At 39.9% G+C, this 17,591-nt stretch overlaps 1 protein-coding gene across 1 annotated transcript in view; it reads right to left on the bottom strand.

The window, feature by feature from the left end:
• Positions 1 to 17,591, bottom strand: part of TRPM6 (transient receptor potential cation channel subfamily M member 6) — a 99,947-nt gene that overhangs the window by 44,751 nt on the left and 37,605 nt on the right. Inside the window, exons 11-19 of the mRNA XM_068927820.1 lie at positions 16,841 to 16,913; positions 16,620 to 16,720; positions 11,741 to 11,875; positions 11,116 to 11,169; positions 7,645 to 7,785; positions 5,742 to 5,879; positions 4,401 to 4,681; positions 3,140 to 3,368; positions 2,403 to 2,558 (exon numbers count right to left, since the gene is read on the bottom strand). Of these exons, the coding sequence (XP_068783921.1) occupies positions 2,403 to 2,558; positions 3,140 to 3,368; positions 4,401 to 4,681; positions 5,742 to 5,879; positions 7,645 to 7,785; positions 11,116 to 11,169; positions 11,741 to 11,875; positions 16,620 to 16,720; positions 16,841 to 16,913 (1,308 nt within the window). The remainder of the gene's footprint in view (positions 1 to 2,402; positions 2,559 to 3,139; positions 3,369 to 4,400; positions 4,682 to 5,741; positions 5,880 to 7,644; positions 7,786 to 11,115; positions 11,170 to 11,740; positions 11,876 to 16,619; positions 16,721 to 16,840; positions 16,914 to 17,591) is intronic.

The following is a 17,591-nucleotide window of genomic DNA, read 5'->3' on the forward strand; positions in this document are numbered from 1 at the left end:
GATAAAAATTCCCAGTGCAACAGAAGTGGCTTGGCTAGAAACCCATTGACAACTGTAAGGCTCTCAAAATACGGGAAGGAGTATCACAGTTCAGCACTTTGTAAGGTCAGAATACGGTCACACAGAAAAAGCCAGGGCAGTGAAATTGTAAACATGGAACCCGATTGCTATTTTTCATGTACATCTGATTAGAAGATGATGAAGTAAGTACTCTCTCATAAAGGTCTGCATACAAAAAGAATAATGTAACAAAGAAGCATAACTTCTTCATTAATCTCCCACAAAACAAAAAGAAAAGACAAGACACACTAATTCTACATCCAGAGCTTGACACTTAATCCGAGTAGTCTACTGAAGGTACAAACTTCTGAGGTGCTGTTGAAGCCTAAGAAGAGCTGTAGATCCACAGCTGTGGGCAACTGAGACAACCAGGTGATGCTACATTTTGAGGGATGGAGGGAACTACAAACAGCTTATAGCAGTGCAGCACTGAAGGAACCAAACTACCTAGTTTAATTTTGTTTCAGGGCTGGCTAGCTGCCTTGGCTAGTAGCAATGCTTAAATCTACTGCTACTAGACATTTACAGTATAGCATTTTTCCTGTGACATGGAGGCTTGTGACATTTCCCTGGGTAAATGGGGGAAAATGTAATTTATGCATCATCTTAGACTCAGAAATGTGTTAAAAAGAAAAAATTTGATATACAGAATCACCCTGATATCTTAACACTGGGATTCTCTGAGGTGAAGGGGAGAATTTGTCCCGTGAGCGAGTGCAATTTTCAGTCACAGTAGGTCAGTGGAATTTGACTGTGTGTGAAAAACACCCCATGTAGCACACATGCAGTGTTGAAATTTTCTATACTTTTTTCTACTGCATTTCATATCAGACCGTTTAAGAAGTGGTAGCTCAGCCTTATGTTTTAAACACTACTCTACATTAGCTAAAAGAGGAAGCTAAGCTTATTTTGCTGGCTCAGAAAGGAAGCACTCTTGTTTGAGGCAGGTCAGACAAACACTTACACCTGTTGCTTTGTTGCCTCCCACCAGGCTGCAGGCGGCCCCTGCTGCAAACGATTCTAACTGGCCTTTTCTCTGTATCATAGCTGTTACCTAACCCCACAAAAGCCTTTTTGAACTGAGTACATTAGACAGGCACTGCAGGGGGTAAGTGCTTCAAGCATTTTTTTGCATCAGAGAGAGAAAACACACGCATGGCATTGACAGCTTGGCCGTACAGCTGGGAACATCCTTGAGAACTATCCACTCGCTTTTATTTTATGCAAACTGAAAGTTAACGGAGAAGGTCCCAAGCAACCCACAACACTTATCTGCTGTAGGCAGAGCAAATAAGATTGCCTGACACATCTCACTGACAATCCTCCTTTCATTTCATTAGCGCTTCATCCACATTTACCTGTTTGGACGGAAATTCTCTGCGTCTGCTTTAGATCAAAAACTTTTGGAAAGTTTCAGTGCAGAAAACGCCTTTGTTGAGAATCAGGAAAAGGATGGCTATGTAACTCTGCTTAGTAGAAATCTACAGGAATTCAGATCTTAAAAGGCCAAGATTTCACCTACGTTGGTAACAATCTACAGTCAGGTTTAAGGAGGACTTTTGTGCAACTACAGCTCCCTGCAGAGTGTTTCATGTCTCACTTCAGGTGATTAAACCAAAAGCAGAATCCTTCTCCTGTGCTTTAAGTGATGTCTCTATTAGGCTTAAGAAATGCAGAAGTAGCGATTCCCTTCTTTTGAAGAAGTAGGGCAGGAGCTGGAAGGGCTATGACGTAATTCGAGACAAGATATCTCAAGGAAAAACTAAGAGCAAAGGATGGCCATGGAGAGGGGGAGAGAGGCTGAGTGCCGAAACATGGAGCAAAAGCTGCTAGCCAAGCAGAATAGGAAGAACGAGTGAGGTGGAGATGCATGGGATGCCATTCTCGCTCTTGGATATTCTCAGTTCTGGTGTCTCCCTACTTTGGAGTGCTTGACTATGCAAAGTGAATCGAGTTTTATAGATGCAGTCTTGTATACGACATGAAACCATTGTCAGATTATACAGAATATAAGATTACGTATGTATTTTTTCTGCATCTTCAACAGACCTTGTGCCCTGTAATACACGTATAACCACAGTTAACTATAACCTCATTACACTCCTGTAAAGTTAGGAAAAATTTTCTCAGTAATTACGAATAGGGAAGAGACACCCAGGACAGATGAAGTGAGTTGTTCAAGATCATACAAGAAGTCTGCGTCTGAAGCAGGGACTCAACCCCAATTTCCAGAGAGATAGGCCCCAGCATTTCCAGCTGATCACCCCTCCTCTCCCTTCAGAAATACACTGTCGTAAAGTGAAAGACAGTGGGACACAAATGACTAGTCCCTGCAGACTGACCAGAGACAAGGCATCTTTAGCGCTGGGTGGGCTCTCATCCCCATGGTACCATGTGAACTGGTGGAAGTCTTGAGACTGAGGCACATGAGACATTTCTGCTTTGCTTTTAAACTCCAACATCAAGATGGTGGGAGGCAGAAGAATACTTATAATGACCTAAAAGAGAAAAATAAGACTTAGCAAACTAATTCGGCTTTGTCGGCACAGACTTGAGGCCAAAGCCAGCTGTGCACGGGGCCAGCACAAACCCAGAGCAATTCCACTGACTTTGGAGGAAGCTGCTGGGGCAGGAAACTGCATCACACTCCTACAGCCTCTGAAGTGTGTTACTCTTGACTGTTTTGTGGCTTTTGAGAGAGTTAGTGGTATCTGAGGATACTGCAGATACTGCCCTTCATGTCAACAGTGCATTTCTCCCACCAGCAGCTCTGCTGGAAAAGCAGGTACTGCAGGGCAGCAGGTGTGAGTGGGGAGGGTGCCAAGGGAGTGGGAATACCTGAAGAAAACTCAGGAGATGCATTCTCCTATTGTGACCCCCCAGCTATTTTCTCAAAAAAGGGAGAACAGCAGCAGGAACTGTCCTCCCTTCCCCCCTTTTCTTCTCTTCCCCAGATGTGCATCAGTTCCAACACATGCTGGAGCATGTCTGTCTCATGCTACAGTAAATCAGTTCATAACCAAGGAGACATCTATAAAGCATCTAAACGTTAAGGGAAAGCTAAAGGAAATGAGGTTACCTTAAGCCAGGAGTTCTTCCGCATCTTCAGGCGTCCCATCCACATATCAGTCAGCAGCATCTGTGTGCAGGTATGAGACACAAAAGGCCGCAGTCCCACAGACACCGCCAGCTTTAAGCAAGTTGAGTTGCTCCAGTTTTTCAGTTCATAGGTCAGCAACTTCATGGCCATCTGCTCATCTTGTTTGAATGCTTTCTCGAGCACATCCAAAGCAAGCTGCCCAAATTCCCTAGAACAGCAAAGAATTAGCATTCAACACAAAAGGCATCAACCAAAATTCAAAATCAATGGTACAAAGAGGTTGGTTTGAAAGTTCTGTTCAGCTAACAATTGCAGTAAGTATGCCTTCTGCCATTTTTACCACTGCTTTATCAGCAAAAAATAATTCAGGGAATATCTAAATATTTATTCCTAATCATAAGGTTTAGTATGATCCTGGTTTCTGTTTCGTGATTGGATTCTTTCTTTCTGTGATCCAAATAGACCCTACAAAAGTCAGCGTACTTCCTTCAACAACAGACACGCCATCACTGTGGACACACATGGCAGGTAGTTGCAAAAGCCCCTTTTTTACACTGGCTGTTATACACCCCTTTAGGAGAGACTCCTCAAGGACAATATGCCTTCCTTTAAAAGGATCTTTGGAGCTGCATGCAAAACAAGACAGCACATTGTACTGTACTCTGAAGCTGGGGCATTATGTTTACAACAGCATACAATATGTCACTAACAATAAAAATTATCAGAAGGGAATAAAACAAAATTACAAACTTGAAGGAAACAGTTCTGGGTCTTTTTCATTTTTGATTCACTGAGATATTTCAGTATATCTTTTCTTTAGGTCTTACGCAGAGTAGGATTTGAATTTGCTTATTACCATGTGCTATATGTTTGAAAAAGCAACACAGATGTACTGTATCGCTTTTTAACATGTTAAACTGGTATTCAGGGCTGTAAGGGAAATTTCAATCTCCCATTTGATTCCTTAGCACATAGAGAGGTATGAATTTCTCACTTATATTTTAATTTTCAAATATGCAAATAGCTAACATACTAAGTAGTCCTTTAAATTTCGACCAGACTGTGTGCTAGTATAGAGCCCCGTTATATACTGTGACTGGCGGGCAGCTGGAAGTATTTCTTTTACACTCCATAGTCTGTAGCACCACTAATCAGACAAGCTCTTAGTGGATTAGAAAAATGTCTAACCATTCTAAGCACTGCAGATCTTTATTAACTGAAGTGAAGGGAGAACTCATACTTTGAGTACTTCTTAAGCTCCTCTGATGTGTCGTCCACCATGTTGCTCTGTTTAGCTTCATGTGCCATCGCCCGGTAGAGTTTGCAAGCGACAACAGCCTTGACCATGGCTTCCTCTCCATGCTGCCAGAAGAACATTGCCATCTTCTGTCTTTTCATTAACACTGCCCAAACCAAGAGGTCATTATAGGGATAAATAAAGCCAGATGACTCACAGTCTTCTGCAAAGTTTATAAACTCTTTTGACTTCTTCTTAGACTTATGGAAAGCAGTGGATCTTTCCTATAAAGTTGTTTAAAGAAGGACAGAAAATCTGAATGAAGTGCTGAGGTTCAGATTCATGTAATCAAATTTGCATGCAAATTTGAATTGCAAGTAGCAAATGATTTGACCATTATATATCTCATTATATACACGTTCAGATAATCAATGGTTAGAAGTTGCTTGCATCAGTGGAGGAAAAACACCTCTTTCTCAGTGATCTGTACCTCTGCCATTTACTGCCTGCCCTTCTACAGTGTTGGGCAGTCTCCCAGCTCCTTGATAGCAGTGTATTAATCTTTTAATATTTTCTTGTAGTTGCGTCATGACAAGAGAGAAAAATAATCAGTAGACTAAAACATGCAACAAATTTGTGATAGTTAAAGGTGATTTTTGATGTCTCTCACATTTGCAGTGTAAATTGCCATACGTTCATGTCAAGATATTTCCCCATTAAAGACAAAGCAAAAGCTCTATGGGTTTAAGTAAAGCACACTTCAGGCTGTCTCAGTGCTATAACGGGTTCCGTTTGGCTCAGATTAATTCTAATAAAGTCAATTAAATTAATTTAACTTTAGGTATTGTCTGGCACATGCGAGTATGTGGGGATCTTTGATTTTTACCAGTCTTTTTTTTAAACAAAATATTTTGCTGTCTTTTTCCAGATAAAAGAACTATAGCTCTTCTTAGAAGGCTTACTATAGCTACTTTAATAAGGAATCATGAGACAATATTGTGAAAGTCAGATAATTCCTATTATTGCTTCCAAATAAGAAGAGTTTTTACCCGCGCTCTGTGCTCAGAGATTTTATGTTACATATTCAGTGAATGAAAGCCCTTATCAACAACTAAATGGAAGTTTAAAAGTATCATGGGAGGAATCAGAGCTTGAATTCAACACTAAAATTGCAAGTCCTGTACTTCTTGAACTGTGTGCAATGAAACACCTTTTCCATGGGAATTTAAATTATGATAAATAAATAACAAGCCTGACTAGCATATGTTTGAAATAAATCTCTCAGAAAACTGATTAGCAGCATAATATGTCCAAAGGTAAGTCTAGAACAAACAATTACATTACCTTGCATTTGTAAGGCTGTGCAGTTCTGAAGAACTGATTATGCAAAGTATTTTCAGGAGATCCCATTCTGCTACCCATGTGATTGCTCTGATGAACGGAATGATGAGACAGGCTCTGAGAAAAACTGGAAAGCACTCTCTAGATCCAAAGGTACACCAGAAAACACAAAGAAAGAAATGAAGATTAGGGATGAAGTTTGCCTGCATTTACCTCTGATTTCAATGGTGCCTGTGAAAACTGACGTCATTCAAAGACTAGTGAGATAGTTATCACTGTAACTATGGCTGGAACTTATGCCATTACGGAAACAATGGCCTGTATCCCATCTAAAAAGTAAAAATACTTTTCTTAATTTCTAACAGACAAAATACTGATTTCCCCAATAGCATCCACCAATTAAAACAAAAAAAAAGCATTGAATAACCAAAATGAAAGCACCTAATCTGGAACCTCTTCTCAGTGCCTACCCTTAAAAAAAATGCCATAACTGCTTTAAGAAATGGAAGTTTTCTGGACCTTCTGTTTATCATTTCTTCTGAACGATAGCATGTCTAGCATCCCTGAGCATTCTGTTCTGTATTATCTCAGAAGGAAGAATGTGACTGGCTGAATCATTAATACTCATGTCTGCAGTTCCTAGTTTTATGAAAACGTGGTTTCACTCATCCCTGCACAGGCTGGACTTCATGAGGTCACAGTGAAGAGTGTTACAGCAGCTCAGATATCACTTTTTAGGTATTATAATAAGTCAGCTACACACACAGGAAGCTCTATCAGAGTGTTTCTGCTTACTCCAGGTCATAGTTTTCAATTTTTCTTCTCATTTCCCTTCATCACCCTCAGATTTTTCTGCCAGCCATGAAAGTAAGACACAGGGATGAGGGTATTTTTTGTTTTACATCTATATGGAAGTATTGTAATCAAAGTCCAGTTCTACTCTGAAAACCAGGGAGAGAAAACAGAATGCTCTTCTGCAGTAAATCTGCTCCTTCTTTGGCAGCGAGATTAACATCTGACTAATTTATTGAGAAGTTCAGGCTGTTTCCAACTTACCAGTTTTGGAAAATCAACAGGGGAAACAAGGAAGCTAGTATGTCTGCATGCTGTTGCTCTGAGGCAGTTTCATTGACAGTTGCTTGCTTGCAGAGGTGATGCTAACAATATGCATATACTACACAAGGCAGTGCCATACAGTGAACCACCTTCAGCGTCCAGGAGGCGCAAACCAGCACATATAGACAAGTGCAATCCTCTGCCTGCACAGAGTCACTACACCAGGAGTGCAGACCAGCAGAACACCGCCTGGGCAAAGACCAGGGCTTTAAGGAAATAGTGCTGCTAGGCAAATGCAGTTCATGAGCCGAGGCAAGATGATGCACTGCTATCACTGAACTGCTTCTAGAAGGTAAGATATTTGTTCAGAACATCAGTCAAGAATCTCCAGTGTCTCTTCACTTTGCCATGCAGACATCTTCTAATAGGCTACTTCAATGCCTGCTGAAGTCAATGATTTTTCTGTGACTTAGTGCAAGCACTAAGAGCAGAAAAAGCCTTCTTAGGTGGGATTGGTGGTTGGCACAGCCTTGAAGATCTTTATTGATGAACGCCAGAGGAAAGAACGCAACCTGGCTATCAGAGGCAAAGGGGACGCTGTTGACCTAGTAGTTTATTTAACAGTTATCAATAGTTTTGGCGGGGCAGGGGGGAGTAGTTTGGGGGAGATTTGTCTGTTTTATCAGCAAATTTATCACAGCTGATTAAGAGATCCATAAAACAGACTAAGCATGGAATACATTTAGCCAACACTTTTCAGTCAAACCACAATGATAGCCTGAGATGTTTTTAGGTGTTGTGTTTTGGCTTTCCTTGGTGACCAGCAGTTGCCATTTTGCAGACGTTTTACCTTGTGTTTTCTGCAGAGATTGTTGTACAGGATTCTGAAATGCTTCCTTGTGTAGCTGCTCCTGTAAGCTCCACCAAGGAGGTACTCTATCACCAGCCCAATATCAATTAGGGATATCTTGTAATCCAAGGGAAGGGTACTCTGAAACACCAAATGTCACAAGATTTTGCAATGCTATTTCATTTGCATGTCAGCATTTGGCAGTGCTATTCAAATGTACACTAGATATTTCACATAGTGAAGGAAGGCAGGGCAACCTGCTCTAGGTGACCCTGCTTGAGCAAAAGGGTTGGACTAGATGATCTCTAAAGGTCCGTTCCAACCTTAACCGTTCTGTGATTCTGTGAAGACCAGCTGCATTCAACAGTGAGGGCAACAATCCATCAACAAAATCACAAGCAGCCAGGCAGATCGGAAAGACTCTTGTTTCTCTGATAACAAGAGAAAACTGGCATGGTATGACTCGTTCATTAGCCAGTTTATTACCTAATCATAAATGAAGGAGAGTGTATGAAACATATTTATGTTTTATAATTCCTGGAGACTGGTGGCCTCTTGTACAGGCTCTACACTGTCACGATAACTAGGACAGCATCTGCGCTTACATTAGCCAGACCTTCTGAGCCTCTCACCGCTGCCATTTAAAGCACTGTCGCTTCCCAGTTTATCTATCTCTGCTGTAATTTCATGACACTAGGTTTGGCGCAGATTCTCTGATGAATATATTATCTTTCACAGGGTCTAGCTGGAGGCATATATCGAGCAGTATCCCCCAGGGCTCAATACTGGCTCCATTTTTGTTTAATTTATTCATCAGTGACTTGGATGAAGAAATAGAGCACACCCTCAGCAAGTTTGCCGATTACACCAAACTGGGAGTGGCTGATACACCAGAGGGCTGTGCTGCTATGCAGAAGGACCTCGACAGGCTGGAGAGATGGGCGGAGAGGAATCTCATGAAGTTCAACAAAGGCAAGTCCTGCACCTGGGGAGGAATAACCTCAAGCAACAGTACAGGCTGGGGACTGACCTACTGGAAAGTAGCTGTATGGAGAAGGACCTGGGAGTGCTGGTGGACAACAAGTTAAGCAAGAGGCAGCAGTGTGGCCTTGTGGCCAAGAAGGCCAATGGGATCCTGGGGTGCATTAGGCGGAGTGTTGCCAGCAGGTCGAGGGAGGTGATTCTGCCCCTCTACTCAGCCCTGGGGAGGCCTCACCTGGAGTACTGCATCCAGTTGTGGGCTCCCCAGTACAAGAGAGACATGGCACTACTGGAGAGAGTCCAGCAAAGCACTACTAAGATGTTTAAGGGACTGTAGCATCTCTCATATGAGGAAAGACTGAGGGAGCTGGGCCTGTTCAGCCTGGAGAAGAGAAGACTGAGAGGCGATCTGATCAATGTGTACAAGTATCTGAAGGGAGGGTATCCAGAGGATGGGGCAAGATGCTTCTCAGTAGTGCCCAGCAATAGCACAAGAGGCAACGGGCACAAACTGAAACACAGGAAGGTCTGTCTGAACATGAGGAAAAACTTCTTTCCTGTGAGGGTGACAGAGCACTGGGACAGGTTGCCCAGAGAGGTGGTGGAGTCTCCTTCCCTGGAGATATTCAAAAGCCATCTGGACACAATCCTGGGTAATATGCTCTAGGTAACCTTGCTTGAGCAGGCGGGTTGGACTAGATGATCTCCAGAGGTCCCTTCCAAGCTCAGCCATCCTGTGATTCTGTGATTTCATGCAAGCTTTAACGATTTTCAGTAAAATCTTAAACTGTAGCTCTTGGAAGTGAAAAATGGGCCTGGGCATAGATGGGACCAGAGGCGTTCTATATATTGCCAGTAGTCTATGCCTTTCAAACTGTGAAAAGCCATTTTCTTTATTAGATAGAGCTTTTTTCAATAGACTTTAGTGACAGCCCTCAGTCTAGCCAACTATCACAGCCCAGCCCAGGGAACGAGAGGCACTAGCATGTTCTGAGAGCTCTGCGGCAAAAATCGATCTCACAAGAGACACCTTGGCAGCTCTAGTGCTGAGAGTTAAGCAGGTATTTTTGTCCACCTATATTTGTAGATACTTCTCTGCACTAAAACATACACTATATGGTGTCAGGGTAGACGGCTTTGTTTCTCCACTCAGCAAAACTGGTCATAGTAACAGAGGTTATGTTCTAAAATCCAGGCTCACAGTTCTCTGGTGAGTGTCCTAACTACTGTATTATCCTATAAAAAGACTGTGACTGCACAACTTATGCACAGACCATCATATATACTTGAAAAAGTCAGGTGTGAAAGTTTTTTCAACATTTACACCCATCTGCAGGTCCCAACTGATTTTAGCTTAGCCACTGGAGTAAAAAATTTTAAAATTATGCACCCACATTCCACCTAAATTCCACTATTCCACTTTAAGCGCCCCTTTAGATCACACACTGAGATCTCCCAGAATGTCCTGAGAGGTAACCAGGCTGAGAGTTTTAGGAGAGGGATCATATCAAGGAGCCCATCACTTCAGTTTGAGTGAGAAAGACAGACTTGTCAGCCTGGAAAAGCTGAACGTATTTTCAGTACAAAGATCTTCCAGGTTCACCACATAAATTAGACCTCAGCTGTACAGGACAGTACAGGAAGCAGCTTGCCATGGAGACCAGAATACCCTTACATCTATCCATAGTGGCATCAGTAAGATTGGCATTAAGGTCACCCTCAATACGAAAATCATACCAGAAATGCCAGTACTTGATAGCAGGCAACTCTGTAAACAGCCAGATTTGCCATTTTATTTTATATCAGTGTTCATACCCTGGGAAGAATTAGCCAATTAATCTAGTTTTGGATCTAGGCATCTCCTAGAGTGGAGACTAAATGCAAAAAGAAAAGCTCATCCCTCCTTGGGTAAGCAATACTGGGATTTGTAACAGATAACAGAAACATAAAACAAATTAACTGCATAGCTAAATAATTACGCTGCCCCTAAACTCCTAAATCAGCCAGTGCTCCATGCAGTAGTCATCCACTGCCACCTTCTGTTCTCCCAGGCACTGCAGCACACACAAAAAATGCTGCATCTTGTCACAGTATCTTTCTGCTACTGCTTAACAAGGAAAGACTTTTTTAGCCTTGGGGATAAAAAGAAAAACCTCTGAGCAATGAGCGTAATTACTGCTCTAATTCGCTAAGCCCCTTCTACAGTCACTGCATAATGTCACTTTGGTAACTTAAGAAAGGGATAGTTTCATCTATACAAACTGCCTGGCTTTCAAATTAAGGTATGGGTCTCCTGGGAGCATTTGGTGGTAGTTAATTGCTTGCGGGGATTCGTGAGATGAAGATGAACCTCCAGATATAGGACTGTAGTCATGAACCCATCACTTCTATTCCTAAACACTCTCCACTATCATCTAACAGTCGTGTGCCACCGGACAAGGAAGTTTTAAGTATCGTTCTTTGCTCCTCAGCCTTTCCTAAGTATATTACCTGTTTCACATCTCGAACTAGGTGATGCAGCAGTAGATTTGATGGTCCTTGTTTCTGTGATGTGAAAAAAAAGAGAGTAAACGAACATGTCTCTCTGTGTTTGAAAGTCAAGATTGTGAAACAAAGCTAGAAGAACTTCACCATAAGCCTCTGCTATTCAAGCTCCCCTAACAAATGTCCTCAGAAGCATTTAAATACCTATCTGCAACATTTCTTTTATCTTAAACCTGGTCATATTTTAAAAAGAATTTAATATCACCTTGGTTAAACAGTGGACCATTTTCAGCAAGATAAACATATATCACAAATCAAATTAAAATCAGAATATATTTCACGAGTTAATTTCTATATTCAGTCTGGGTCAATGAATTCATTGACCTGAGTCAACGAATTCCAAAATAAAAAGCTGGGATAGCAATCCAAAAATCCAACTTTACAGTCAAAATTGATCAAAAAATGTTCATTTATAACTTTTTTCCAAAAGCCCTTCTTTAAAATATGGCCTTATTATCTAATCACTTAAGAACTAATCACCTAATCACAAGAAAAATGTTATTCTCTCTACACATTCATTTCTACAAGTTATCTGTGTGTCATTTTGTATACTGGGATTTCAAACACTCACCGTATTGTAAAGCTCTTCCAGTCGAGATATGGTAAGAAAACGGTGCATGTTCACTCCATGCTCTATTAACAGCTTCACAAAATCTACACGATCCATCACTAAAGCATCCAGCATTGCTTGTTCCAAGGCACCAACCTCCAGAAGGACAGGAATAAGCAAAAGAGATTAGAAAAATATTACCTAAAAATATTACTATGATTTATTTTTGGAAATCAATAAAACATTCCTTAACGGTTCAGGATCTCTCTGTCACGGTGATCTGCCTTTAGGTATATTTAAAGTGTACGATCTAAAAGAAAAATATGGTGGAAGAAGCATTTGTGTAAAAAGAGAGGGGGAGAAAAACTGACTCGCCATAAACCAAAAAGTCTGTAAAGACTTCTACAAATCTAACTTTACAGCCAGTCTCCAACAATACCTCTCCAACCCTTTAATTCACTTCAGAAGCTAATGTACGATAATGACGGGAAAAAAATCTTTCTTTTTTGACATACGACAAAAACCCTTTCAAGGTACTATATTTCAAGATCTTCCTATAGAACTTGAAGTTCTTTAATGTAGATTTCTTTTCCAATATGAGAAAGGATCTGTGGTAGGGTAAACTCTGCAAAAAAGTCACTGCAAAAAAGAGTTCTACCTACAACAGTATCCAAACTGGGGAAGCACTCTAGTCAAAGTACTTGCACAGAGCGCAACAAGATTTCTCGATGCAAAATACAAAAGGAGTTGAGAACACGATGAACTATGACAGCAAAAGAATAGATTTCTACAGAACACTCATGCACAGAAAATGCAGCTGGGTGTGAAAAACGAGAATCTTGGCATACAAACAGGGCAGGTACTAGCACTAACTTGGTATGTGAAGCTGGTCTTTCGTATATTTATTTATATTTGCTGGATTTTTGCGACATTAAAAGATGATCAGTAAACATTACAAAAGCAACGCATGTCAAAAGAAAGCCTGTGCAATGCTTATGAATTATCAGCATTTCTTTCAGAAATATCTCAAGTGACCCTTCGTGGATTAAATTTCCTAGAGCAGTCATTCCTTGGTCTGGCAGTGTGTCTAAAGAGGTTTAGACAGCCGTCTGGTAACTACTAGAATGACATTCTTTGTTGTAAAGCCCACTTGAGACTGAGCCAACCTTTAAGCAGAAACATAGTAACAGCTGATTATAATCCTTACCTTGTGAATTTTTAGGACCAGACTTCTAAAAAGAAATGCCCACAATAGGAATATAACCATGCATGTTTCCTTGAAATACTTAAATACATAACAAAAACACTAAGACTGCATGAACAGTCACTTATAGATTGCTGCTTAAACATACATTTCCAAATTTGAACACGTGGTCACAATAACCATGCAGAAACTGTAGATCTTTACAATTGTACAGGGGTGGGGAGGAATTACTCCTCATTAATTAAGAATGCAACTAAGCAACAAGAGAGCTTTAGAATAGTATTTATGTTTTTTGTTTGGTTGGGGTGTTTTGCTTCTTTACAATGTATGAAGAAAATATTATTATGTAAGATCTTTACCTGCTCAATGGGAAAAAAAAGGAATATATGCCTTTCCAATTTTTTGCTTGGAGAAGCAATGACAGATGTAAGAATTTTTTATTATGAGCTCTTTACATCTTACTTGAAGGGGAGAACATATTCATTATTTGACAACGGCTTTTTCATTCAAAACGACACTGAATAATTGCACTGAAGTAGATATGAACCAGTACAAAAATCTGTTTCGAGCACATCAGAAGCAGAGGAGGAGGAGCAGTGGGACTGCCAGCAAATCTGTAAGGCTGAAAGATGATTAAGGTAGAAAAGAAATACTCAAGGAGATAAGGCTATTGCAGAAATCGTAAATTAATTCTGTGCCTTACTGTTCACTACAGAATATGTTACCAAAGTTCCTACATCAAAGCTGTTCTTTATGGAATACAAATCTGAGGAACTGTGTCAAACTGAAGTGTCAGTAGAAAAGATTTCAGAAGTCATCAATAAAATGATAGCAAATTGTCAGGACCAAGTAGTATTCACCTAAGAGTGCCCAGGGAACTGCAGTGTAGCTGAAATCAGCCTCTCTGCCAGCAGACTGCAAAATGGTAAAAAATATGCCAATTTTTAAAAAGGATACAGGTGCACATACTGTTCAGGTACTGCATATCAATACAGTCAGAATTTTGTACGAACAAATATAATGTAACTCTGATAAGGAATAGCACTAATAGGGACATGTGTAAATATGAAACAGTAAGGAGAACCAACACAATTTGTAGAGTGAAATCATAAAGCTACTGGAGATTTTTCAGGGAGTCAATGAGGATAAGGCTGTCTGATTGATAGAGTACTTTTGTAGCCCCTAAAAAACTTTTGATAACAGCTTTCCTGAAGTTCTTGTAAAGGAATTCTACTGTCACAAGATAAGTGTGCTCTCATTGATTAATAAGTGATCAAATGATAGGAAAAAAAAAGAATAGCACTCGTGGTGGAAACTCAGGGATATCCCACAGGTTGCATATTGATTTGACAATACTTGCGGATGATACAAAAATATTCATAGTAATTAAATTGACTGTTGTGAAGAGCTGCAAAAGAATCTCAGAATACAGACTAACCAGCCAAAGAAAAGAAGGTGAAACTCTACATCGGTAAATGTGAAATAATGTGCATTGGTGAAACAATGCCTGCCGGCACAATGTCAATCTTGAACTTAATTCAGCAAAGGTGTTAGTGGACCTGTCTTCTGAAAGCATGAAAACAAGTTCAATACAAGTCAAAAAGGCACAGAGAACATTAGGGTTTATTTTTAGATGACTACAGAATAATGTATAAGATATTAGGATGTCACTAAATAATTAAATGGAGAATCTGACATCTTGACTACTGGATGCAGTGTTGGTCAACCTATCCCAAAAAAGGACTTAAAGGTCTGGAAAAAGTACACAGAAGAGCAGCAAAGATTGTGAGAGACAAGGAGAAACTAAACAGATTATCAGCTTGGAAAAGCAAGGAGCGAAGGGGCACTATGAAACAGTTCTCTAAGGTCATCAGTGCCAGAGTGGTGACATTCATTATTGCTAGTATTACAAGAACCAGAAGCATCAAATGAAAATATCAGGCAGCAAAAAAAGTCCACTAAAAATTAGCAGTCTCATTTAAGAGCTCAGCTTTTGCTCTTCACTTTTTCATCAGTTATACTAATTCACCACTCACTCACAGTAGGCTCCACCTGCCTCTATAGTGTAATAGCAAAGTGCAAATAGCTAGCAAAGGAAGGATGCAAATCCTTTTGGCCTTGCCAAAATGTAACTTTAGCGATAAAAAAGGACAAAGGCTCAATACCTCTGACTTACTCGAACAGTACAGACATTTAGACAATAATGAATAGAGCGTCCACTTTCTTTAATACCTTACACAAACCGTGCTTTCCTGAAAGCTTTTCTACTGTTGACAGTATGACAGCCGAGTTGTTAGAGATAAATGAATGTAAATAAAAAAATTTACACGCTATAAACCATCCAGTGAAAGAAGACATTGAGAAAAATATATTCTCTTCATAAAGTGAAAACATAATAGCATATTGCAATAAATTTCTTAAAGGCAAAAATAAGCATACGTCTTGATTCACGTATCTATCTTTCTTATATTTCATAAAAACAATAGTGTATGTTACAGAAATATTATTACAGTTATGAGGTCAAGCACGCACAAGCTATCACCTAATTCGTCATGATGAATAACGGCACAATTATTCATTGTACAATCAGATACCGTGTTTCTCCACCAGACTCAGCCACGTCCCATTCACAGAGTGAATACTGCTCACTTCACAGCTAGCTGTTCAACGCTTGGTTCCAGCCTTATTGTTCCTGGCTTGGCACATCCCTTATCTTTCCCACAGTGTTCAAATCCTGAAAATGAAATTGGTAGTTCCCTTCTGGGTTTTTCGGGGGGCACTCGACATCATTTGTTTTTACCAGATTTTCCACTTCACAGCTAGTGAGCTGAGCCCAGAGAGGTAATAACAGAAGCATCTATTAATTCAGGAATGCTGAACTGTAGATATCTTGGGTATAATATTCCACATATTTAGTCTTACATACCACAAGAAAATATAGATTGGTGGTCAATGAATTCAACTCTCTTTTTCAAACCATCAGCTAAGGTCACTCAGTAGAAAATATATTCACCTGGCATCATCCAAAATGTAGATTGTAAAGAAAAAAAGGTTCTCACAGGGACTGGCAATATCAACTCTGTAATTCTTGGAAGAGGAAAATTAAGGAGATTTATTTCTAGTAGCCTCAGATGTCATTTTTTGAAGAAAATATTTGCTTTTCTAAAAAAAGGGCAATAGCATTTCTGGAGAGGTATGGAGTTTATAAAAAAAAAATAACACCAAAATGACACTTTTAATTCTCTTTTTTTTTTTTTTTTTAAATTGGCAGCTCCACAAAGGATTCAGTATTGGTCTAGTGATTTCTGTACTGTCTACAGCTAGGAAAACAGAGGCAGTATATTTATTCCTTTGGGGAAAAGAGCGTTCCGTGTTACAATAAAATGTCTTTGACCAGCAATGACTGCCAGGACAGGCTTGAGAGATATATATCCAGAAGGATCAGTGAAACTAGTTTGAAAAGCTAGCAGGGAAAATGATAGGACTGGATAAACAAGCGTGTTTTTAGTTTTCATGTGATGCTCACTGTTGTTGAACGCTGCGGTTTCAAGAAGCGTCTCTCCAAAATCAAAGATGATTATGCCAAGACTGAATCCAAGCACCAAACTACTCCTCAACTAAAGCCTGACAAAGGCACATCATGGAAAATTGGTCATCACAATAAGATACAAAGCCGCTGTGAAAAATAAAACATACCTTCCAGTGTTGTCCATAGACCAATATATGTTTCTTAGCAATATCCAGTCGGTTCCAGGCCAATGCCAAATCTAGCTGATCTGAAGCAGATATATTTGTGCCTAGGAAGCAAGGAAAGCATCTAATAGCTCTCACACATTAAAGTTATTCCTTTGCTGTGAATGGGTAAGCCAAGGGAGCTATACGTCAGATGAAAACAGGTCGTATTCTCAGATAAGTACCTTTCAGGAGTGCGGTCAGAATTGCCAAATCAATGTCCTGCCGTTCCTCAGACTCCGCATCAAATATGGTTATCTGGTAGAAGTGAAAAGTACGTTATTTGAGATGGGGCAGACAGGCTTGAGGTTATTTCTTCCTGGTAAGGGTTGTGGTAGATTAAATCGCACAGATGTCAGCACAAACACCGGCAAAGGGCCCATACCTGAATATATCTACTTTGTTTCCGTAAGAAATTATATCATTTTGCTTTTTAATGCAATGGCATTGCAGGCAAACTGACATCAAACTACTGCACAATAACATGAGCTTATGTCCTTTTGGTCAGTTTTCAAAGCTGAGAAATGTAAAAATGCAGTAAGACTGACATCTACTCAGTTTTCAACTAGAAAACAGTCTTAGACACTCAAATATAATAAAACATACAAAAAATATAAAAAATACAAAAATTTATTAAACCATTTCCATTTTACTGTCCATTGCTACAACTGACATGACTTTCGTAAGGAACACTTAGTATCCCCAAATGAGTACCTGAGCCACTAAACGTGCCAGCGCATTTCAAAAACCTGGTTACCCTAGAGACAAATTTTAGCAAAATTCTGAGTCAAAGAATGGATGGATGCATTTCTAAACTACAAAGACACTAGTAGAGAAGGAAAAAAAAGTAAAAATCACTTGATCTTTACTATGAAAACAAAGATGTCAGCCTTTTTGCCAAAAACACAAAGACTGTCATTTCATAAGCAACCACTA

This window comes from Struthio camelus, chromosome Z (assembly GCF_040807025.1).
Source record: "Struthio camelus isolate bStrCam1 chromosome Z, bStrCam1.hap1, whole genome shotgun sequence".
NCBI classification, from domain to species: domain Eukaryota; kingdom Metazoa; phylum Chordata; class Aves; order Struthioniformes; family Struthionidae; genus Struthio; species Struthio camelus.